General features: G+C 37.5%; 1 protein-coding gene across 2 annotated transcripts in view; it reads left to right on the plus strand.

Annotated features, from left to right (window-relative positions):
- The window catches only part of RETREG1 (reticulophagy regulator 1), a 64,441-nt gene that overhangs the window by 2,453 nt on the left and 37,911 nt on the right, over positions 1–24,077 (plus strand). For both annotated transcript variants that reach the window (XM_086609032.1, XM_086609033.1), the window contains 2 exons: positions 12,355–12,461; positions 14,249–14,279. In XM_086609032.1, coding sequence (XP_086465158.1) covers positions 12,355–12,461; positions 14,249–14,279 — 138 coding nt within the window. The remainder of the gene's footprint in view (positions 1–12,354; positions 12,462–14,248; positions 14,280–24,077) is intronic.

The raw sequence follows: 24,077 nt of genomic DNA on the forward strand, positions 1-24,077 counted from the left end.
AGTTGTGCTCCCAGCGTGTAGGGCCTCTGATCTCAGTGTTTCTCAAAGTCGAGAAGTCTGTATTGCTGAGTGGGAGACTTCTCTCTCTGGATCAGCAGTAATGTTGGTGGAAGAGGGAGGAAGACGAGGTGAAGTATAACTTTACAGTTTTCCAGATGTTGGAAGAGTAGTGATAGTTCCTTCCTCCCATCACCTTAATTTTGGTGGGACCATGTTTTCCCTCACAGTTAGTTTGGTTCTTCTGTGTATGCCATTCAAAACATTTCATGTGTAAACTGTTGCAGTAGGAGCTGCTGAGGGTCAATTATTTCTGTGATGTCCTGTCGCAAAATCCTTTTTTTTTTTTAAATATCTGTTTGATTGTAATCTCTTTCCCATAAGTAATCTTTTAACTGTGGTACTGTGTACCAATGCATTTTCAATGTTTATTACTGAAATAATTGTAGGTAGGAGAAATTTACTAATTTAGTTTCATTCTGCTTTCCTTCATTTTTTGAGTATTTCTACAAATCATCATGGACTCTTTAACAAGGCTTAAAGCAAGTAGTTCTTGATCGTGACTTCAGGACCTTCTTAGACTAGGCAGTACTGTACCATTTTTCAGATTCCTTGGATTTCTAACATAAAGGTTCAGACGCTGCAAAAGCCGACCCAATATATACTGGCATATTTAGTGAACTAATATTTCGTAACATTTTCTCAAAAATTAATAAAACAAGGCTGGAAGTTAAAGTAAAATAAATCTGGTTATTGAAAAAAGCGTTTATCACTTATCACTTCCATTATTTATTCACCATGAATAACTTTAAGCCCTCACCCCAAATGAGCCTTACTGAAAAAATCTTTAGAATTAACAAGGACTAAATATATATTATTTAGCACCTAATCATCTGAAACATGATACAGATTCTGCTTTTCCACTGTAGATTGTTTACAAACTGAAGTCAAAATACCACATGAGGGAAATAAGAATTTTTTTTTTTTTTTTCCTGTTTTACATGTATAGTATTGAAAAAGTGAATAATTTGCCCAAGAGCAGAGAAACTCTGTGCTGGTGCCAGAAGTTTAGTCCAGGTATTCTGAGTGTTAGGCTGCTGACTGATAACTTTCAATCTTAGGTTTAATCTTAGACAAATATTAACAGTCGATCTTGAATTTTAAGCTAATATTCTAGCCTGATTATTACTTTTTGTGTGTGTGTATGGGGTAGGGCGATTAGTGGCAGCTTTTCATTTTTGTTCTCCCAATCTGTCGTCTTAAATGTTTTTATGAGGTCAGGGGGACAAGCGAGGGTTTTTTTTTAGTAATTTTGTGCTGTTATATGCCTTTTATAGTTTGCAGAGATTAGTTTCAAATATGTTTTACATTTGCAGATAGTAGTTTCAAACACGATAAATGTCTGCAAGGTCATCCTTAGATGCACCAGTTGCACCTAGTCACGGATTGCCCAAATGACTGATTTCCATAGTTTCTTGGGAAGAGAGGCAGTAGGAAGACTAAGATGTAATAGATCTTTTCTCTGTTTCTCTCTCCTTGTGGAATGACTTTGTTGTGTTACCCTGTTTGCTATTCTTATTGCTAGCCCAAAGCCAGATCTGTCTCTGAGGATTTTTACATGCTTTCTGATATACAAATTTGTATGTTTCTGCAGGTCTGTTGTTAACAATGTTATATGATGTTACTGTACAGGATGAACAAATTAACTAATCAACTGTGTAAAAGACAAGTGTAATTCCTTGATTTAGACAGGTATGGTGGTGGCCAAACTTACCATTACAAATAGTGTCTTTTGTCACCATCCACACTCAGATTCTTTTAGTTTTGTTTGGTCTCAGACCTAATGAATTATTATTTTTTTTTTAATGGGAGAATCAGTTAATCAAGAGAGGAAACAATATTTCTTGTATCTGAACTGGCCATGTGCATTGCATCGGGTAAAGAGTGTGGTAGGAAGGTTATTCCAGATATAAAATCTAATTGCTATTTAAATGTTAGTAACAAAAACATATTCAGAGTTTAGAGGTTTGGTGTGTTTTAAGTGTCCGATTTGCTTAAGATTTGTTATTGGAGCATTTCTTTCAGGTATTTACACACGAGCTGTGAATGGTGTCACTACTACATCTGCATGGATAGCTTGCCTATAGAGCAAGGTTTCTGGCATTTAGAGCAGTGTGCATACACAGTGTCTGCCTGCATGTGGATTTTTATTCTTTGTTATGAGAAAGAAGCTGACCTATTAGAGATGCAGCAGCCACGCTTGTGTAGCTGTTCATAACCCTTCTGTGTTTGCTATGGCTATGTCATTATGTTCCATTTCCAGTGTTTGAGAAAGGGGACTGTAAATTTGTGTCTGATATCAACATGGACCGTGGGTACCACTGGAAATGTAGTGCTCCGGGAATTGCTCAAACAGGACACCTTAGTGAACTTGGCATCCTGGACCTTAGGAATTCCACTGCTTGCAAAATGTTACTTTCTTCTTGGTCTTGTCTGTATGAGGTAGTCATCTTATGCTAGTGATGTTATTCCTAGAAGGCTGCTGTGGTGATCACTAGTGTTTCTCCATCAGTGTAGCAGTACTGCCTGCAGGTTGCGAGGTTGGTGGTTGCTTCCCCCCAGCCATTTGTGTCATCCCTTCTTTAAGGGACTTACTTAGTCCTTGTGCAAGGATCATGCAGCTTTTATCCATCCAAACCACTTCTCATTACCAGCATGCCACAAGATGTCATTAGCAAGAAATTCACAAAGACTCTGTATGGATTGTATATGCTATGTAAATTCAGCTTTTAATTTTACTTAAACAACTGTGGCTTTTTGATGAGTCCAGGTATTGAAATTGCAAATTGCAATATGTAAGTATTTTATTCCCTGTTGCTTTAATTCAGTTTACACAGTAATTCAGCTGTATCAGAATCCCTTTTTTCTCCCTCCTCTCAGACTTAAGCTTTCCCAAAACCACACTCAGAGCATACCGAGCAAAATTAATACAGAAAGAATTAATTGTGCCCAGATTTAAATCCTTAGGAAGCAAATACTTGGTTCGAAATACCTGCTTTCATTTAGAATATATAAATTCATCAGTGGCAGTGGACAGGAGGGAGATTACCAAACTAAATTCAGTGAGAATTGGAATAAAAGAAAGCTGAGAATTCAAAACCTAAAGAAAAATGCATGAAAATTAAGTGAGTTGGAGTAAGAGGGGGTATTGACATTTTGAGGCCAGTTTGTAGTATGTTGGCCTTCAGATCAGTATCTTAAATTTGTAATATCATCTCCCAAGTTAGGAAAACATGTCTATGTTTCTTTGACAAAATGTTTTTCTTCTTATGGAAACCAGATGCTAAATGTGGTTTTGAATTTCAGTCTTCAGCTATCTTTGTTATATATGTAATCTTGGAGCTACATTTTTAGTCATTTTGGGATTACTTTTCCAAAATCCAAAATATCAGGATAACACACAAGTGAACAGTTAAATATAGATTGCAATTCTGCCTCACACCCCAATAAGCGTTTCTATCCCTTATCCCTTAAATAAAGGTAGTAGGATAGGTCATGTATGGATGTATTTCTTTTGTAATTATGATACGTTCATTATCAGAAAAGAGAAGGAAAAAAATCTGGCTTCGACAGCTTTGAAATTCACTGTGCATCCACATGAATGGGTTTCTTACATGGATGCTGGTTTGTTTCTTCTGGTCTGATAGTCTTAACTTGCTTTATTTGCTGCCTTTTACCAAGCTGTTGTAACTTACTGGTATTGTAATTATTTTATTATACCCAGCTACAGTACAGTAATTTGCTGTTTGTCTGCAAGCTTAAAAAGAATGTTTCTAGCTTGCTTTTTTCCTCACACCTCCCCCCAGAAGGTGATATTCAAAAATATTCTTTCTCAAGTAAAGCTAAATTTCCAATGGTAACACAAGTTGTGATATAATTTGACAGTCTACTTGTTTTCACTCAGGCAGTTATAAGCTTATGTTCACTTTTCCAGTACAAAGTACTAAAAATTTTGGAGGCTTTGGAGGTAGAAAAGTGGAACAGAAAGTTAATTTCATTTAGTTAGCAAAAAAATTTAAAGTCATTATCTGAAGAGCTTTTTAGTGACATTCTGCATAGTTTTGGCTGAGATTGGTTTACAGGAAGGAAAATTGACATTGTTCAAGAGCCAGACAGTGTTACATAAAAACCTGGACAGTTTACAGCATTTTTTTCAACCAGCAAGATGAAAACAGGATCAATGAGGGAAGAAATCAGATGGGATAATTGAGGGTCTGAGGGAAGGCAAGCATTACTGAACAATTTGGGACCAAATCCAGGATGAGGACTTGGTGGAAGATGGAAATCCTGAACAAAGGAGAATAGACAAATTGCAGCATGACTTGGGTTTATTCTTTCTGACTAAAACTTACAAGTTCTGTGTCTGAAGTATTGGTTTATTTTTAAGACAACTAGTTTCTTCATGTATTAACTCAAAATAACGAGGCTTTTCAAATAGTAAGTAGAATTTTGAGAACAATGGAAGTTTTAGGAGGATATGCCATACTCCATGGTAGATGTTACAGGACTAATGAGAGCATTAAAGAAAAGGAGATTTAGGGCAGCATGGTAGAGGTGGATTGTTTAACATCAAACTGCTGCTACTGTAGGAGAAAATGGGATTAAGATTTCTTCTGTACTTTGCCAGAGTACAGGTTAATTAAGGTCATCTGGGCACATTTCTAGAAAAATAAAGGAAGCCACGTTATTTGATATTATGTGTTTAATTCAAAATAATTTTAACTTCCATGGAAATACCATCCCCTGTTGTCACTGAAGCGACAGTAGCATTTGATGTCCTGGTAGATTCAGAAGGTGTGTCGTTTAGGTCATTTAAACTTCCTGCTTGTTTTGTTATTTTATTTTATATGCCTATCTGGATGCAATAGGTTACAGTAAATCTGATCCACAAGCCACAAATGTTGAAACATGATTCTAACTACTGCATTCCCCAAGAGGTTTCCTTGCAAATAGCATGAGATAATTTTGCTACATGTCATTTTATTATTGACTTGATCCTGTTTCCCAGACCACCAATATACTTCCAAGTTTATCAGTTCATAAGCAGATTTCTCTTTGGTGATTAAATGCAAAGCATTTTAAAGATTCTTCTAATATTTTTGCTTAGAGAATTGTACTGTTTTCATTTTTATTTAGACATATTTATAAGTTTAAAATGTCATTTCTTGTAGCTGGGGTAGAGAGAATATGCAACTGGAACTATTTCTACAAGTGGCTGTCAAAGTAATAGTAGTTTAAGTTTGTGGGAGTCTTGTTTCTTACGACCAGAGATTTATTTATTATTCCAAAATCTTTATTCCTAATAAATTCTAGAAGATTTTCTAAAAAACAGCTGTCCAGGTTTGATTTGATCTGTACTTTCTGACTGAATAAATACAATCCTAATCTTTTGAATAAAACCTAACTAATAAGCTTCTTTCTTTAATAAAAGGTTGATGACTTCTTTGTCTTTGTCTTAACAAAGAAAGAATTAAAGAAAACACTGCAAGTTTTAGAATTAATAAACATGCTTCTTCTGCACACTATCCAATGGGAAACTCATTGCTGGTTGGCACACGAGTCACAAATCAGCTGCTTTCCAGGTCTTCATTCTATTCTGTTTGAAATATTTCATTAAAAAATTAATTAAAATATAAAAAAGTAGATACCTAAGTCCTTGGGTGGCATTCTTACTTAGAAAAAACTGTAAGTGAAAAAGGTGTTTCTTCCTAATTTAGGTCTGTACAGAAACTTGGTTTTCTCCATTAAATTGAAAATAATTTTAAACATTTTTAAATGTACGTGTTTTAAGAAGCATTCTGTTACAATATTTCACATGTTTTCAGCTAAATAGATATACGGCTATTTGAGTTCAAGCTGCCAGGTACCCAAAGTGGTGGTGCGGGTATTTTAAATCTGGATTAACGTAAGATGTAGAGTAAATAGTTTTTGAAATTATTTTATTAAAAAAGTTATGCTTTCTGTAGGGATGAGGAGATTTGTCAGAATTTATAAAGTCTTTGTTCATTCTAAAATTTTTGACAGCACATATGCAAATGTATTTCGTTACATGTAGTATGTTTCCCTCTCTGCAACAGGGAATCTTCAGTACCACAGTTTTTGTGTATCTTTCAAACATGCAGATTGACAGTTAAATACTATATAAATACAATAAAATTCTACAAAATTCTATTCTATAAACAGATTCTATCAAAAAAGCATGCATAACTTGTTCTGCCTTAAGTGAGTATTTACACATTTTGGGCAGGGATGGGGAAAGGATTTTTGCACTGTAATTCTTGAACAAGTGTCTAAATACTTCGGCTCAGACCAAGATCTACTAAAGGAACAACAGGAAAAATACTGATTATTGAGGTTTGGATTTCAAATGTGTTGAATACTTGAGCATTTGGCTTTTAATATTTATAGATACTGCATTTTGATATTTACAGAAGCTTAATATGAAAATTTTTTACATCTAAGAGCAATTCTTTTAGAATCAGTTTAATAGGTGTAAAATGTTTAATAGGTGTAAAAAACAAGTTTTGTAAACGTGCTTTGGGATGTTTTTTCAATCAGGAGAGTCAAAGTGTTAAATTATCTTTAAATAAAATATAGTTGAATTTAATATATATTATTGCTTCTTCATTTACAGGTGATTCAGAAGGGGCAGACAAAGCCAGTGATCAGTAAGAGCAGGAGCTTTCTGATGCTGCCTTTGCAGAGTATTTCAGCAGTGTTCTTCAGGAAGTGCATTTCATGCTGTGTTTAGAAGAAAACTAACCCTACTGCCCTTCCCCAGACCTTTTGGTCAAGATAGGCATCAGAATTTGTTGCAGCCAGACTGGTGCTGATCACTCCAGCAGTAAGCGTGGAAGAATGGTCTATGTTCAGCTCCAAGCAGGAAACAGTTACCACCAGGAAACAGTTATGACCACATTTTTTCCTTATCTGCATGCCATCACTGTAGACGTCTGTCTGAAACAGTGTTAGGCAGTTCCCTGGAAGAGCAGGAGTAGGCATACTTAAAATTAGCAGATAAAAAAGGCGGAATATCCCTTGTTGGCAGTTGAGCATTCTCAAAATGCCCTAGAGATATTTGGTCTGTACAGGTGAGAGCCGTTCTCTAGCTGGTTTATGTCATAGCCCACACGTGCGTGCAGGTACCTCGTTTGGAGCTGTTCTCACTTTTATTCGGTGGTGCATCATAGCCATGTCGTACGGAACATGACTGGTTCTGTGGAAAACTATGGCTGGAAGGTGTTTAGTGCATTTTTACCTCAGTGTTCAGTGAGGAAACAAGTATATACGAACCTATGGTATTTAAAACACCACAAAAATACTCTGAAGAGTTTGGGCTCTGGTTTTGAGATGTAAATACGTGTTTGAGCACTGAACTGAAGTCCAAAAATCTTTCATACAGCCAATAAACATGTCGTAATAGCTGATGGTAAAGCAGAACTCCGTTTTTGTGTCTGTATTATTCACAGCTTTTATGTATTTGTGTGGTTATTTCTGGAATTCATCTAAGGCTAGATGGTTATTAAAAGTATACCTGCTGAGGCTTTCCAGAAATAACTAGCTCTGGCTGCTGTTAATCTGAATTGTTTAATTCTTGATGAAATATTTTCTTATTGTTTGTGTTTGCAAAGTTATTCATAATTCTAGAATATGTTGTAAAAAAATATACTTTCACTGCTGAAATGAGGCGTGTATCATCAAATCGATATATTTAACTTCTAAATCAGTTTGGTAGGTCTGTGCCTTCCCTGTATCTCACAAGTACCATTAAAAATAGCTTTTTGCCATGCCCTGTAAGAGTCCATTATGTTTACAGACTGCAGTATTGTGTGACAGTGTTTGCCTCTGAAGTTTCTTAGCTGGCTCGAGCCACTTGAAAGACTCTCTGCCGTCAGCTTTGTGCACTTAATTGTCCCAGGAGCTCTGCACTGAGAGGTGGCTACTTGGTATAACAGATCCAATGGATGAGTTGGTGTGTTGGTTAACATATCTGGTCAGTACTGACATATGACCATGCCATATTGTAAAGAGTTAGAGAAAAGACAAGAAGGACGAGTTACCTTAGGGTACTTTTCTGTCTTTAGGTGATGCTATATTAGATACTGTCACCTCCAGGAACAAGTAATGGAGCTCTCTAACCAGATTAGGCCTAATCATTAGTTTTAATGTGTTGCTTTTCTACTATGTACAGTGTTGCTTTTGCCATTGGGATTTCAGCTGCGTTTATTGTCCCATTGTTTCTTTCCATTTGACCTTCATGGCTATGGGAAGCTTACTGAAAGGATATTCTTTTTTTTTTATTATTTTTAGTCAGAGCAGGATTCTTGAACTTAAATATAACATTTTAGCAAAATATGGAGGTTGCCAATATACCGAAAAGGTTACATTTGAATTTAACAATTTCCAAATAGGCAATAGAGATTAATGGCAATGCGTACTTACCTGTGTGACACTAAAAATAAAGAAGCATGACTTGCTAAGAGAAGTTGCATTAAGGGATTTAAGAAAATGATTTTGCACTCTGTAATTGTATGTAGGTAGGAAGAAGTGAAGGTGACTGAAATGCTGAAGAGCAGGAAGGGTAGCTCTCAGTGGAGTTTCAGAATGGTGTTCTCTATATATGTATTATTTTAAAAATGCAATAGAAAGAGTTTACCGTTACACAGTTGAAGAATTTTGACTTGTAATTGTGGAAGTAGTCAAGTGTTTACTCTTAATTTTGCTGTCTAGAATCATTTCAGTCAGGTTGCAGTACAACCAGGCCAAGAAATAGAAACTATTATGCCTGAAAGTTCTAAGTTCAGCATTTTACAGAAAAACGATTTGCCAGCCACTTTTCGTAGACTAAAATAGTCATAGAATAAAAATATAGTTCAGGTTGTTAGGGGCCTTGGGAGGTCTCTAGTGCAGCCTCCAGCTCAAAAAAGATCAGTGCCTGATTCAGAACAGCTTGCTCAGGGTTTTGTCTTGACAGCCTCCAGGATGGAAATTCCACAACCTCTGTGGGCAACCACTGCTTAAGTATCCTAACAGTCAATAGTTAAATGTCTCTCCTATTTCTTATTATAATCATGGTTTCATGAGTTCAGCAGCAGGCTTGGCTCCATCAAGCCTACCTTCTTCCTGCATAGAAGAGTGTATGTTGGAACCTACAACAGGAGGTCAGCTAGTCTGAACCCCTCCTCAAAGGTCAGATCAAGGTGCTCAGCTGCTAACCCAGTCAAATTTTGGAGACCACACTCCGTAGTGGCCTGCCAACAGCTTACTGCCTCCAGTAGCTCTTCGACTTGACTGCTCTGTGCCAACCAGGGCACTGGTTGTTACTTCCACACCACTTGTAGAAGAAATGAAACCATTTGAAATCTGGTCCATTATGTTTATTGCTTAAAAAGAGAGCATAAAAGTTTGTTGAATAAATATAGCTGTTCATTCTTCTACTAAACAGAAATATTGTTGTGCAGTATATGATGATGTCATTCTGGAGCCTTTCAATTTTGTCAGATAGGTGTGTGTGTGTTAGAAATACTTAAGCAAACTCTGTTCTTTTCCTTAAAAAAGAAGCGGGGGAAAAAAGCCTGACTCCTAATAATGAGCAAAAATATCACTGGAACACATTGTTAGTCTGGTTGCTATGCATCAAGTTGATAATTCCTATAAGAATTTTGAATCCTGCCACTGTTAGCATAGTAAGTGGTTTTCAAATCCTGGCATTTTTTGATGAGTCATGGTAGAAGTGCTCAAAAAATAAAACCCTGCAATGGGGGCACCTTGTCGGCTTTTAACCAGTAAGGGCTTCAAGGACGTAGATCTGTCTCACGTGGCTTGCAGACAGTTTTGCTAATCTGTATTGCTGGAGCACCTGCGGGCTGACTGTGATGGGATTCATACGAGATGGTCTGTCTTGCAACGAGCACAGTGTAAATAGAGTGCTGAAGCAGGGAAGGAAGGAGCGTGACAGCTAATAATGGGCATGGGAAGTCCAGTCAGAACAACGCAAAGCTCTCCAAAGAAGAGAAGAGCCCTTGTTCGTCTACTACATTAGCTGCTCCAACTAGATTACAGGTTTTTTTCCTCAAAAGCGATGGAGCAGAAAGACTGCCATATTGAGAAGGTAGAATGACATGACTCGGAAGCATCTTTCAGAGAGGATGCTACCTTGTTAATCCTCGTTTGCTAATCCTCGTCCTCATTAGTGCAATTGTTTTTAACAGCAGGTGACAGCTGTGATTACAGTGAAACTAGGAGCGTGGTGTAGTTGTGAGCTTGAAGTAGGTCAAACGTTCTGTCCTTGGAAAGACAGGCTCAACCTTCTTGGTAAACATCTGATCTTACCCTTAACAACCAGTAAAATGTGTCTGTATGTATGCACATACCTTAACACACACATACATAAATTCCAGTATCAATGTACTTCTTTAAACCACTGAGGACAGGCCAGTGACAATTGCTAAGTCAGGGCATACTTTGATTCTGTAAAATGTTAATGCATAAACACCACAAAGAACATATAGAATAGACATGTTATTGAGCCCACATAACTTAAAGGTCTATATTTGTTACAAACTTCTGCTACCTAGAAGTTGTATGAAAAATTCTTCATTTTATTTTTTCTCTACAGTATCACATCACTTCCTCTCCTTCATTATCAATAAGTTAAATAAACAGGTTAAGCAAAGTCTTCGGTGCAGTTAAACTTGATCCTTGAACAGAATCAAGGATGTTTTAATGGCGTAGATTATCACCAAGAGAAATAGCGGAACAACATGATGCAAAGCTGTTAGGAGTTTTGATTTAATGAGCTGTGCTTGGGCAGCTTTGAAAGAGCTTACCTTGTGATCTTTTTTTCTCTAAACATCTCTATTGCTCTTCTTGAGCTGGCTGAAATCATACAGAAGTACTGATTTCATACTTGGGTTTTGCTGAGTTGTTTTTTTTTTTTATAAAGTAATCTTACAATTCTAATGCTGCACAGATGTAGAAGCCCTTCATATTCAGAAAAAACTTTCAGAGTCAATTTAGCTGTTTGTATTGGAAATCATATCCTGGTCTGCTCAGGGTGATTGGGCATTATGTATTTGTGTTAAATGTGAAAATCAGTGGCATGGATACTTTCTTTGATGCAATCCTGGTTTTTGAGGATTGCAAGGAATACTGGAGCAGTTTTCCAGAACTGTGGTGTGTCCTGAGCTTGTTAGAAACCTCTGTAAGTCAATTTTAGTTTTAAAATCGAAGTACGCTCAAAGGGTGTCTCTTGGCTTCCTCCAGAGGCCATGCTCGCTACTCCTTTTCGCTTCCCGTCCCGTTCCTTGCAGAAAAATTTTGCAGCAGTGACTAGTTGGGTGGCCAGTCTCCCTGTTTTCAAATATTAGAAGTTTGTTGGAAACCTCCCAGCTTTGTACAATTTTGTTTTGGTTGGTATTCTTATTTGATCCACTGCCGTGGACAGTGGCTTCTTACTGGTTTTGGCTATCCTCAACTTTTTTTTTTTTAAGTTAATAATTTTAGCTTTTACTTTGAAAGAGATACTAATGTGCTTATTATCTGTATTCAGGTCTCTGGCTTTATGTGCTTGAAACAAGCTGTTAAAATACTCTAGCTTTTTTATTTAATTGAATTTTAATTCTTATATGCTTCTGATCCTTTTTTCTGAATTAAGGTATTTGTCAGTAAAACAGATAGAAGAGCTAATCTCCAAACACACCAGGATAGCAAGTTCAGCAGTGCATGAGATTATAAATCATACGTTCTGAGTCTGTTTGACTTGACTAGACATGTTCTAAAATTTTTATGTAATAGAAAACAAAATTCACAAAAGCTCATTACGAAGGCAAGTTTGAGTATTATGCCATGAATGATACAGTTTTACCTCATCTTTTAAATAATCTTCTGTGAACATAAATACTATAGGAAACACAAGAAAATGTCTAACCTTTTTTGTATGTAAATAAAAAAGAAAATTGTTGTGCAAGACAATATATGTTAATAAAACTGTAATTTTAAAAGTAATATGTCCTATGCAATAATATTTTGTTTTCTGTGCTTAGATAAAATTGTGAACAAAAATCTATTACGAGCTCAATGTATATTTAGCATTTGCATCTTTACATGGGTCTGCCATGCTGGGAGCTCTCAGTGTTTGCTTCATATGAAGAGGTTGTGGGGAGAAACTAAATTCAATTAATGTAACATCAGTCTATTTCTTTTTCTCTTTATTTTCAGTACTAATAGCAGCTATCAGTTTACGTATACTTCCAATAAGTAAAAGTGTTCAATATTTATTTCTTCTTGACCTTCTAGGTTTGTTGCACTGACCCCTTGGAGAGTGTATCATCTGACTTCTCTCATAATCCTTGCAGTGCTAGTTCTTCAGATAATAAAGGATTTGGTATTCTCGAGGATCAAAGGTAAGGCAGTGTACCAGCAGAGGTCCTTGCTTAAACACCTGTGATTCAGAGCATGTTAGTTAATTATTAAAGCCACTTTGATATTGTGATTATTGTAAAAGTATTGGCTAATTTCAGAGAAAAATAATATATCTATGATGATAGATATTAAATCTATCTATCAATTAAATGTTGCTGTATTTTACAGAAAAGGCATTAGGAAATTTGTTTTGGCATGAATGTAATTTATATCAGTGAACAATCATTCTTGTTTGTTAACTGCTAGATCTGAAAATGCATCCTTTACTAAACTAAAAAATGTTTTCCTAAACATTCCTACTTCTGACATTACTCTAATCACATAATTGTAGGAAAGTTTGGGAGACCCAATATAAATTGGTCAACTTTGTAAATAGATGGAGAAAGATCCTATCTTAGCACAGTTGAAATAAGAAGTGAGCAGTATTTTTTTTTCTACTTTATAGTTTCCAATGCGTATAAAGTCTTATGTGAATACAGCCAAATTACGAAAGGAATTTTGAGTTTGTTGGCTGGGCTGTTGGTGGGGTTTTTTTGTTGTTGTTAAATTCCTGTCCTGTGCTTCGTTACCATCTTGAAAATTCTTCGACAAAATGCTCATCATCAGTCTGCAATTTTCATTGCCAGAAAGATTTATTTTTTTTTTAAATGACTTATTTTGCCTTTTGTTTGACATTGAATCCCCATGCAGTGTTTGAAAAATCACCTGCACCTAGTGCAAAAGGAGGAAATAGGTGTCAGAGAAGCATGGTATTCCTCTTTGATGTACTACCACGTCATTTCTGACTGCCAAAGCGTTTTGTTCCTTATTGAGTTACGGCAGTTATTCAAACCCTTTTTTTGAAACAGGGTTTTTTTTTGTCATTGCCTTCTCCAGAATCTTCACTGGTATTCTGTTTCCTGCCTGAGTGCTACAAGCTCAGAGACCAACTTACAAAGTTTAGCATAATTTGATTTTTAAACTCAGTGTTGTATAAATCACCACTAATGTTTATAACTCACTAGCTGGAAGGTGGTGATTTATGTAAGTTGTCTCTGAGGTGTAATTACTAGTATTTTTGTATTGACCAAATCCAAGATGTACCAATCTTGACCAAGCTGAGAGTAAGAATACCATCCTATCTTCATTTGTGTTTCATTCCCATTCCTATGTGAATTTTTAACCATTCATCATAGAGACGAGGCTGGGAAGACCTGTGTTTCTCAGCTTGTAGAATGATTATTTTACTATAGTTAACTTTTTTTATTTTACTATTGCATTTGATGGCATTGTACACAGAGTTCAAGAACAATCATGTTCTTGAAGAATACTGTAGAAATTTTGTGGTAATGACTTGAAATCAAAGAAGTGCCGCTCTGAAAAGCAGGAAAAAATTCTTCCCAGTATGACACTTTTGTGTTGCTGCTTCACAGTTGCAGCCAGCCACTAGATGGCAAGGCTATTACAGATTCATAAGGAATATAGAAAGTGGTTGTGAGTTTGTAGATGTAAAGCGTAAGTTACGTTGGTTATCTTCTCCTTCTGTGTGAAAATGTAGCAATATACGATACTGATTTTTTCCATTTATATTTTTAACTGGTATGTTAAGTTTACAGAAAACAATTCAAGAAATGTTACTCTAAGTTAATGTACCCTTCCTGTTTTGACTGTTACAGAGACTTCCTTATTAATTTTGTCCCAAATTTGAATGTTCCTTATGAATAAAGAAAAAATTATACTATTTCTGTTTTACTGTATTGTGTTTCATCTTACATTCCCACAATTGCAGGTGCCCAGCTTTGGAGGACCATCACTGGCAAGTAGGTATATTATTTTAAATATATTGGTTATTTTATGTCTTATTTTTTATAGTTAGTCTGGAACATAAAAAATACTCTCTCTTCCCTCTAATTAAAATAGAACTGGATTGTTTTGATCTTACAGTGTTTTCTAAGTTTCTCACCACTCGTTCATCAATTTTAATTTTTAATAACTGTCTAGGAAGTGTATTTTGTCTGTTTTGAGTTAAAGTATACAGTAACATATCCAAATACTTTTATAAATGCTTTTTCTTGCAGTGGGATTATCATGTTTGTGTTTTCTTTAAAGTTTTTTATCAGGGAAAAAGACTGTGTTGTTTCAGGAGGTAACTTCCTTTTAGAATATCATTATACCAGTGCTGTCTAGAAGTAGGTAAGCTTACTGGGGTTTTCCTTTATCTCTGTAGTAGCCAGCACAAGTAATTGATCATTATAATTTCAAATAAATACTAATTTATATCCATAGGAACAGAAATTAATCAATAATTAAGTCTATTGACTTGTCATTGGGCTGTCTCAGTCCACAGGCAAATGTTTATGTCATGTTGTTAGTGTAGAGTATGTAGTTGATTTAATTTGTTTGCAATATAAACGATGTCTCTAAATGGTTTATGGACAATCCATTTTCAGAATAAAGTTTGTATGTTTAAGGCATTTTTCTTCTAAACAGAGCACCAGGGATTATTGTATGTCTGATGTAATTTGAAAGAAACTTCGTCATTACAATATCCAGTAGTATACTATTGTATTACACCCTGACATTGGAGAAGTAGTAATGCAAGTTGAAAAGGGAAGATGCAGGTTTTTATTTTCTCCCCAGGGGTAGACACCAATATCATGGCAGTTACAGAAGGCAGTTCAGATGTGTAGTCATTCCGAAACTTCTAGAGTTATGAACTGTCTTCAGGCTTTCTTACAAACCTGAGTGGAACTAATGCGATGACAGGTTAGTTCGTGAACTGAGCAGTGTGAAATGTTTTTTTTACCGTAGCTGGTGCTACTCAGTATATCTGTGTAGACCAGCAGTGCTTCAAAGATTTTAATGTGACTTGGGTTTCATTCTTCTATCCTGTTTCTCATGAGGGAAATTTACATAAAACTTACTCTCTTTTTGGTTCTGACATCTGAATTTACCTCTCTGTTTACATTAGAGAGGAGGAGGGCAAAGACAAACAAATTGCTTCTGGAATGGAAGGAAAAATATGTTTTTACCTGCCGTTTGTTTTCATGAAAAATAATTCTGCAGTCAGACAATTTTATTTTTTTATCTCACTCCCAAGTTCATCACATCCCAAAACCAGAACAGTCCATCTTCATGAAAAGGCTATAAATAGTACATCACACGTCTGGGGTTCAGATTTTCAGGTGTCCAGAATCTTGAATTTTACCTGCTGTTCTGTGGGAAGTCCAATGCAGAGAGCAGAAAAGAGAGTTTGGTGAGCTCACTGTAGCCTGTGCTACTGGGTGGTATAATGCAAGGGTTGCATGTCTCTCTGTAAAATAATTTGCAGTGGTAAGAACACGAAGTCAGTCTGTTACATCTATCTAGTCCAGTATCTGCTCTCTGAAGGCAGCCAGGTGGGAGAAACATGGCTTCGGGTAGTGCATAAAAGCAGGACAAGCCAGCAAGATGCTTCTCCTGGTGTACTTTCCCAGCCTCCTGCAGCTTCCAGTTAAAGGACTTCCAGGTGCCAGAAGTGGTGTCTTTCCCCTGCACCTCCCACCCCGCTGCAACGTTCCAAGGTGTTGTAAGTGGACCTTCCATGAATTTGTCTCATTACTTTTATTACAAACTTCTGCTTTTCGCAACATCCCATAGCACAGATATCCACAGCTGAACTGTGTGTTTTGTGAACACAGCCTTCTGTTTGTTTACTGCTATATAGTAGTTTCCTAATCCCTTTCCACCTTTTTTTTGTGTCGGAGGAAATAGTGAGCAGTCACTCTCTAGTCATATTCTCCCCCAAGCTGTGACTTTATAGAATCAAAGAATGGTGAGAGTTGGAAGGGACCTCAAAGATCATCTAATTCCAACCCCCCTGCCGTGGGCAGGGAAACCCTCCACTACACCAGGTTGCCCAAAGCCTCATCCAGCCTGGCCTTGAACACTGCCAGGGATGGGGCATCTACAACTTCTCTGGACAACCTGTTCCACTGCCTCATTTTTCACCACTTTTTCACCCTCTGAGTGAAAAATTTCTTCCTTATATCTAATCGAAATCTCCCCTCTTTCAGTTTAAATCCATTGCCCCTTGTCCTATCACTACACACCCTTGTAAAAAGTCCCTCTCCAGCTTTCCTGTAGGCCCCTTTTAAGTACTGAAAGGCTGCTCTAAGATCACCCTGGAGCCTTCTCTTCTCCGGGCTGAACAGCCCCAACTCTCTCAGCCTGTCTTCATAGCAGAGGTGTTCCAGCCCTCGGATCATCTTCGTGGCCCTTCTCTGGACCTGCTCCAGCAGCTCCATGTCCTTCTTATGTTGGGGACTCCAGAGCTGAATGCAGTATTCCAGGTGGGGTCTCAAGAGAGTAGAGTAGAGGGGCAGAATCACCTCCCTCGACCTGCTGGCCACGCTCCTTTTGATACAGCCCAGGATACGGTTGGCTTTCTGCGCTTCAAGCGCACGTTGCTGGCTCATGTTGAGCTTCTCATCCACCAGCAGTCCCAAGTCCTTTTCTTCAGGGCTGCTCTCAATCCATTCTCTGCCCAGCCTGTACTTGTGCTTGGGATTGCCCCGACCCACGTGCAGGACCTTGCACTTGGCTTTGTTGAACTTCATGAGGTTCTCACAGGCCCACCTCTCCAGCCTGTCAAGGTCCCTCTGGATGGCATCCCTTCCCTCCAGCATGTCCACAACACCATACAACTTGATGTCATCTGCAAACTTGCTGAGGGTGCACTCGATCCCACTGTCCATGTCACTCTATAACTCTATGGCGTATAAACCTCTATCCTGTCCTATTCAGTCCACAACTACTTAATTGTTTCCTAAAATACAAGTTCTCTATAGCTTTGGTATCTTCATTATGTTTTTCTGCATTTTTCTTCCATTTCTGTTATCCTTTTTGTTAGGGGGGCAGAATTAGATATAGTGCTCAACATTGAGGGAGACCTTGGACTATACATTGGCATAGGACTGTACATTATTGTAAGAATGTCCTCTCTTCAAGAGAAATACCAATGTTTGATTGGATTTTTTAACCTCTACTTAGCTTTGGATTGATATTTTCATGGATATATAATCGTCTCAGGATTATGTTCTTGAGTAGTAAAGGTCAGCTTAAAGCCCGTGTTACTTTTAAGATTTTACATTTCATCTGCCTTTTGGCAAGCAAATCACTTGATACTTGGTTAAAGTTCTACACTTCATTGCAGTTGGTCTCCATCTTTCGCAGAATAATTCCTCTCATATCCCGTGACTTTTTAGTCCCTATAATAGCGTTTAATGAGAGACCTTGTTGAAAGTCCTTTCAGAAATCCAGGTGAATTTTTACAGATGTCACTGTTCATCTACAAGCTGGTTGTCTCTTTGAAAGCACAGAACGTTTGTGATGTGATGTCCTTTACAGCGTACCGTAGGACAAGCATGCATGTCCTTTGTTAGATTTCTTGACAGTTTGTACAGAACAGAGATGAGTCTTTACTGGTTTGCAGTTCTCTGGCTCGTGCATACCTTGTCTAAAAATAGATGTTGCTTTAGACACTTCACAGTCCTCTGGTGTTAAGGTGGCTTTAAGAGGGGTTATCTAGCATAAATGAAATTTCAACTCCTGCACCCTAGCTTTTATTTAGAGCTTTTCAACATTCACGTAAAGACTCTACATTTGTTAGCACTGCTGGTGGGTATTCATGTTTTTGTTTTTTTCTTTTTTCTGAATACCAACACATACATGTGCCGGTTGATTGGGTTGAACTGCTAGAAGATGTTGAGGCTACGTGTGTGGTTGCTTTTAATTTTACTCAAGATTGGCTATGAAAAACTGTTTTCATGTTATCTTGTATAAGCAAGTTGTGTCGAACGTATCTCCATACTGTCTGTTTACAAAAAACACTACCCAGCAGAGAATCACATGCTTTTAAATAACATATAGAGGAAAAAAAAATAGATCTGTGGTACTTTGAATGACAGGCAATGCCTTTTCTAATACATTAAATGCATTCATGACCGTTACCTGGCATCGTGGCCCACAGGCACAAGACAGCCGTGTCTGTATAGCATTTAGCTGCCTTACGGTCCATGTGGAATGGCAGTATGCAGGCTGGAAAGGATTCCTGGTCTGGGCCAACTTCAAAACTACCTTGGGTTGTTCGGGAAGGTGTGAGTTGGCATGGCCAAACTGCCAAGAGCTGTGTAATGGTTTAACGTCTAGTGCCCGACAATCTTGCCATACACTGGTCGGTTTATCAAAACCAATATAGTAAGAAAGTAACAAATGACTGGACTGGCTGATTTCCTGCCTCACCTTTGTGTTACTAATTCTGGTGTTGAAAATTAATATCAATCAGTCGCCATCATACAGTAATGTTTCATAAACGGTGGCACAGCTTGATGATGATTTTAATAGTGAGATAGTATGCTTTCTACTAGTTGTTTTTGCAGTTAAAGCTTGTGGTAGTTGGAGAGTAAATGATTGATTATCATCACTGTTCTTAAAATTGCATTTTTTCAACATTTGTGGGTATTGTGCATTTTTACAAAATGGGTAACAATTGTTAAAGGAGCACTGGAGAAGATCAGTTGTTATTTTATTTTACTTTATAAAACTGTTATATTCCTTCCTATCCTTGCAAGATTTCTTTGAAACTGTCTTTACTGAAGCAACGTAGGGCTTGATGTTGAAAACCATGAATTGATATTGAAGCTCTCTTGAAGCTCATTAGTTAGCCAACAGGGCTGTTTCTAAGATAACAGTCTTCACTGACAGAAAGTTGCAAACAGATGCACAGAGGTTATTGTCCAAGCCCAGGACATTCCTGTTTCTCACCACCCCCTCCTCCAGTCCCTCCTTTGTAGCTTCCTTTTATGAGATTTTATTGTAGCAATACTTGTGGACTCCCAGAGCCATCAGAGTTGGTGCTTGCTTCCCAGGGAAAGGGTGTTACTGGTTGGTGGGGAACTACATCCTTCATTGGGCCAGAAGGTGCTAAATCTCTGTCATGACAGATCAGCTTCAAATTTCGGTCATAACTTTCCAAGACCCGAATTCATCTTTTGACCTACAGATCTTCCAGCCTTGCATCAGCGCAGCTCATAGACGTTTGTATGCATTGCAATGGTCAGTGCACGCTGAAGAACAGTATTCTGTACAAGCACCGTTCAGAGCTTGCAGACTTCACATAATGTGTGATTCTTGGTGGTTTTTTTCCAAGAAGAAAACAATCTTTAGAATCTGATCATAACTCCATAATACAGTTGTGCAAAATTCTTCCTAATGTGTCACTGGCAGCAATGGAAAAAAACTCTTCGTGTTATCACTAAAGATAAAGGAGACTATTCCCCCTTTCATCTAATTACCATGCCTCGTTTATTATGTCCGAATGTTTACATCCCTCTGATTTAGGGACATGATTTAGTGAGGACTTGGCAGTGCTAGGTTAATGATTGGACTCGATCTTAAAGGTCTCTTCCAACCTAAACAGTTCTGTGTTTCTGTGATTTACTTTGCCTTGGTGGATTGGCTTAAGACAATCAGCAAGTCATTTGCCTAAAGATTTCTGGTGTAGTCTGCTTAGTCTTCTTTCGTGATCAATGGAGAAAGAGTTGAAATACTTTGTGAAATACATAGCGTGATTCCTCTTGTCCTAAATGAAGTGTCTGTAGGCTGGTCAGGTATATTGTATGTAACGGTGACTTTTTTGTTCCCTTGAATGTATACAGTAAGCTGAGAGTGGTGAGATGAGTAAGCAAAGTTACAACTCGTGTCATTATTCCCTGTTGGTCCGAAGGCCTGTCTGTCTTCAGGATGCCACTGGCTGACACTTGTCATTACAATAAGAAGCTGACTCTTGCAGCAACGTGCTGGAATACCATTCCACAGCAGTAACAACTGCAGGGCTCGACAAACAAGCGTGGGGACTGGATTTGCCTCCGTCTTTTTGTGAATGCAAACAGTTTCTCTGAAAGGAATCTCTGGCACAGTATGATTGTGTATTCAGATCACTCTTGAGACCTTGAGGATATGCTACTTAATCATATCTCAAAAAAATGATCTGTCCTTCAGGGCGTTGCAAAGAGATCTCTTTGCAGATGAGCGGATAGGGAAATAAGATGTCTTTTCCCATTAGGAAATCTAAACAGAATCAAGGTTGTAACGGAAGTGTTTCTGTTTTGTGCTTGTCGATCCGTTTCCTTGATGTCGTAGATAGGAAGAGAGCTAATGTCAGTCAAGGCCAGTCACGTGAGCCAGTCAGTACCGAAACACGGGACTATCGGTGTTGGTTTCTGTTGTGCAGTTCCTTAGTCTTGGTTTGGTCATCCAGACGAGATCCATTCCTCACATAGCTGTATGTGACTGCATGAAACCTGCTAACAGACTGAAAAAATGTCTTCCTGTGGACCTACAGGAAGGCAGAGAGCAGAATATATTTTAATAGATAAAAATAGGTTTCAGAGTGCAGCTATTTCCTTCTTCGGTTGGTTCAGTATAATCAGAAGGCATCTGTTGTATTCAGAGACTTCCACTCCTGATATTTTGTGATTTTTGCTGTTCTGTTCGTTTCAGCTCATATATTCATATGAGTTTGTACTGTAATATATTTATGGATGAATAAAAGCAAGACAATTATTCTGCTTAAAATTGTGATTCTCTCAGGTGTTCTTAATATAAAAAGTGGTCGCAGAAAGTGGATGCATACTTGTAGAACTGTAGTCTTAACGAATGGAAATTGAGTTTTATTTGCAGTTCAAACATATTTTATTTATTCAGTAGGCACTGTACTGTTCAAATAACAAATTGTAATTATCCTTTGCTTTATATAGCATTGTCACAACTCAGATAACTAACAATATGCATGGTAAGTTTTTTCCCAGATCACAAAGACACATTTATATATAATGCTCAAGTCTCCTGCAGGTTGCGGAAGGAATTGTCTGCATTGTAAAAACTTCTTGACACTTGTGGGGTTTTTTTTTGTTTTTTTTTTTGTTTGTTTGTTTTGCATGGCTTTATTCCTGCTTTCTGGCAGTTATTTCCAAATTGTTAGCTCACTCCTCAGATAGTGTTTTCTTCAGGGTTTATTTTATATCTGATAAACGATAAAATCAGCATTCTGGTCAAATTTTGTGTGTGCATTTTCTTACAGGAACAAAAAATAATAATTCTTCAATAGAAAGGCTGTAACTTTGGCAAAAGAATCACACTTAAGTCTGAAGACTGTTTAATACCTTTTAGGACACACGTATCCTTGGTTTTTGGTTGGTTAGTTCTTTTTTGTTCAAAGGGAGAGAGAGTTTCCCATTTTGCGTTCACGCTTTTGACTTATCAAATACAGCATTTCCCTGATTAGTTTGGCTGGATGATTGTTTCATGCCATTTTCCAGTTTGACCTCCTCTTCGAGCCCTGATTCTGTCCTGCACAGTGTCTGCCACCCCTCCCAGGGTATTGCCACTCGCTCATCAGAAGGATTAGTGCGGATACTGAATGAAAATGCTAAGGACATATCAATCTGGTATAACAGGACACTTGTAATACCTGCCCTTTGGTATGTTTTTTCAATTAAACGTGAAGTTATCCTACAGGGATTGCATATAAGCCATGTTTTTAATGCTTTTAAGTGTCACATAGGAAATTTTTAAAAGCACTTCAACAGTTGAGATGTATGCTTCAGTCTTTTCTTTAGGACAGGGTATGTGCTTTTTTAAAGAAATATGACTTCTTTTTTACTTGTTTGGATATTGAATAATCCTCGTGGACCACTTTAACAGCTTCTCAGCTGTGTTATTGACTTGGTCAGTATCACTCCAAGTATCCAAGCCCAAGCAGTTGATCTGAAATTTCTTGGATAGCCCTATTTTTTCTAGTTTTAAATTCATAATCCATAATTCTTTGAAAAACATATTACTGTCTTAATTTGTTCCACAATCCTGTCCCTTCCTCTGGTAATGTTTTCTAACCCATTGGCTAGTTGTAGTCAAAATTACTAAGATTATTTTAAACTTTTTACAGTATTTAGAGCTCTGAAAGATTGACATGTTACTGTATGTTTTGGTTTTGCAGCACTGAGATATGAGGGAGTGATTCAGGAGATTGCCCGTGTTTACCTCTTGGAAGTTTTTTTTCCTTCTGTTCTTCTGATTGCAAAAGTGTTTTTATACAAATCTTTACTTAAAATTTTGAGATACAGAAGAACACGGTACGTAATCTGATTTGACAGTTGTTTTTTTGGTCTCACTAATCTCTCACTAATAGGAGATTTCAGTAAAAGCCTTTTTTTTTTTTTTAGCATTCTGTTTGTATCTTCTCAGGGATAATCAAATACTATTCCTTGAAGAAGTCAGAAGGATTAATTTCATGGAACAGCTTCAGGAGATTCCATGTGGAGGCTTCTAAAAGTCCTTATACTTAACATTTTGCACTTTGCCTCCATGTTGGAAAAGATGTCATCTGGGCACCAGCACAGTGAGATGTGTGTTTTTACTATACTTAAATAAACTAGATTTGAAATACTTTTATTCAAGAAGAGTCACCGATCCATGATTAAATGTGTGAAATAAATACCTGACATAAATGCAGTCTTTGCAAACTGCAGGGTAAGGTGCATCCTGTGCAAAGTGACTCAGTAATTAATTTCCTTTGTTACTCATTGGCAAAAATTAACTGTTACACTTGCTTGAAAAATTCTAGTTCCATAATGATGGGAGCATGGAAATACAGCCTTTGTTCGTCACTTTTTATTCAAACATAAGGCAGTTTTTCTTCAACAATTTTAAACATATAGTAAAGCCAGCTCTATTCCATGTTTAATTTTTTGAAGTGTGGAGCTGCAGACACCGTTCTGTTATTCATGAGAGTTTTGCTTCTGGATCTGCTGTATCAAAAATGCAGCTCTGTTAAAGGTGCCTGTGAGTGCAGCCAGGTGGATTTGTGTGTCATGAACAACCTAAGAACTGCCGATTCCGAGCTGACCCACTTCCGAGAGCTCTGTGTCAGGCTGACTCGCACGTCACGTAATACCCGTGTTACCATCACTGGGGAGAAAATGCAGCCTTCCTGCTGCTGCCTACTGTCATGTAGGCTGTCTCACATCTTTTTAATTGCTATGCTTATTGTAATGATAAAATGTTTCTTTTGGTCACAGTATGAACTCAACATTAAGTACAAGCTATGTAGAATTGCAGGTGTTTTGTTTTTTTTTTAGTTCAGCTTGTTTCCAGCACTACAAAAACAAAACAACTCCTGGAAAGTGATGGGAGTTGAAAGCAAAGTGATAAAGCAAATATAGAAAATTCCATCAAGGAGGTGAATGGAGAAATGAACCAGAGATTCAGAAAGAGAAAGTTGCCAAAATGGTTAGTGCTGCTCTGGAGCTCTCCCATGCCACTTGTCCCTTTCTCAACTTTGCACTGTCTCAGTAACAAGTTCTTAGATCTACTCTTCCCTCTTAGACAAGAGCAAGTATGGCAGGTGCTGCGTTTGAATTCACTGATTTGTGCAGTGCGGTTGCCTGTCGTTTGCCAAGTTTTTCCCAGCTTTCACCAAGGGAGTTTGAAGGTGTCCTTCACTTTTTAATACTGTCACGTTTCATACTGATACAGCAATATTGGCACCAGTATTTTTCAGCAGCAGAATAAAGCTTTAA

Source organism: Tauraco erythrolophus, chromosome 3 (assembly GCF_009769465.1).
Source record: "Tauraco erythrolophus isolate bTauEry1 chromosome 3, bTauEry1.pri, whole genome shotgun sequence".
Lineage (NCBI taxonomy): Eukaryota > Metazoa > Chordata > Aves > Musophagiformes > Musophagidae > Tauraco > Tauraco erythrolophus.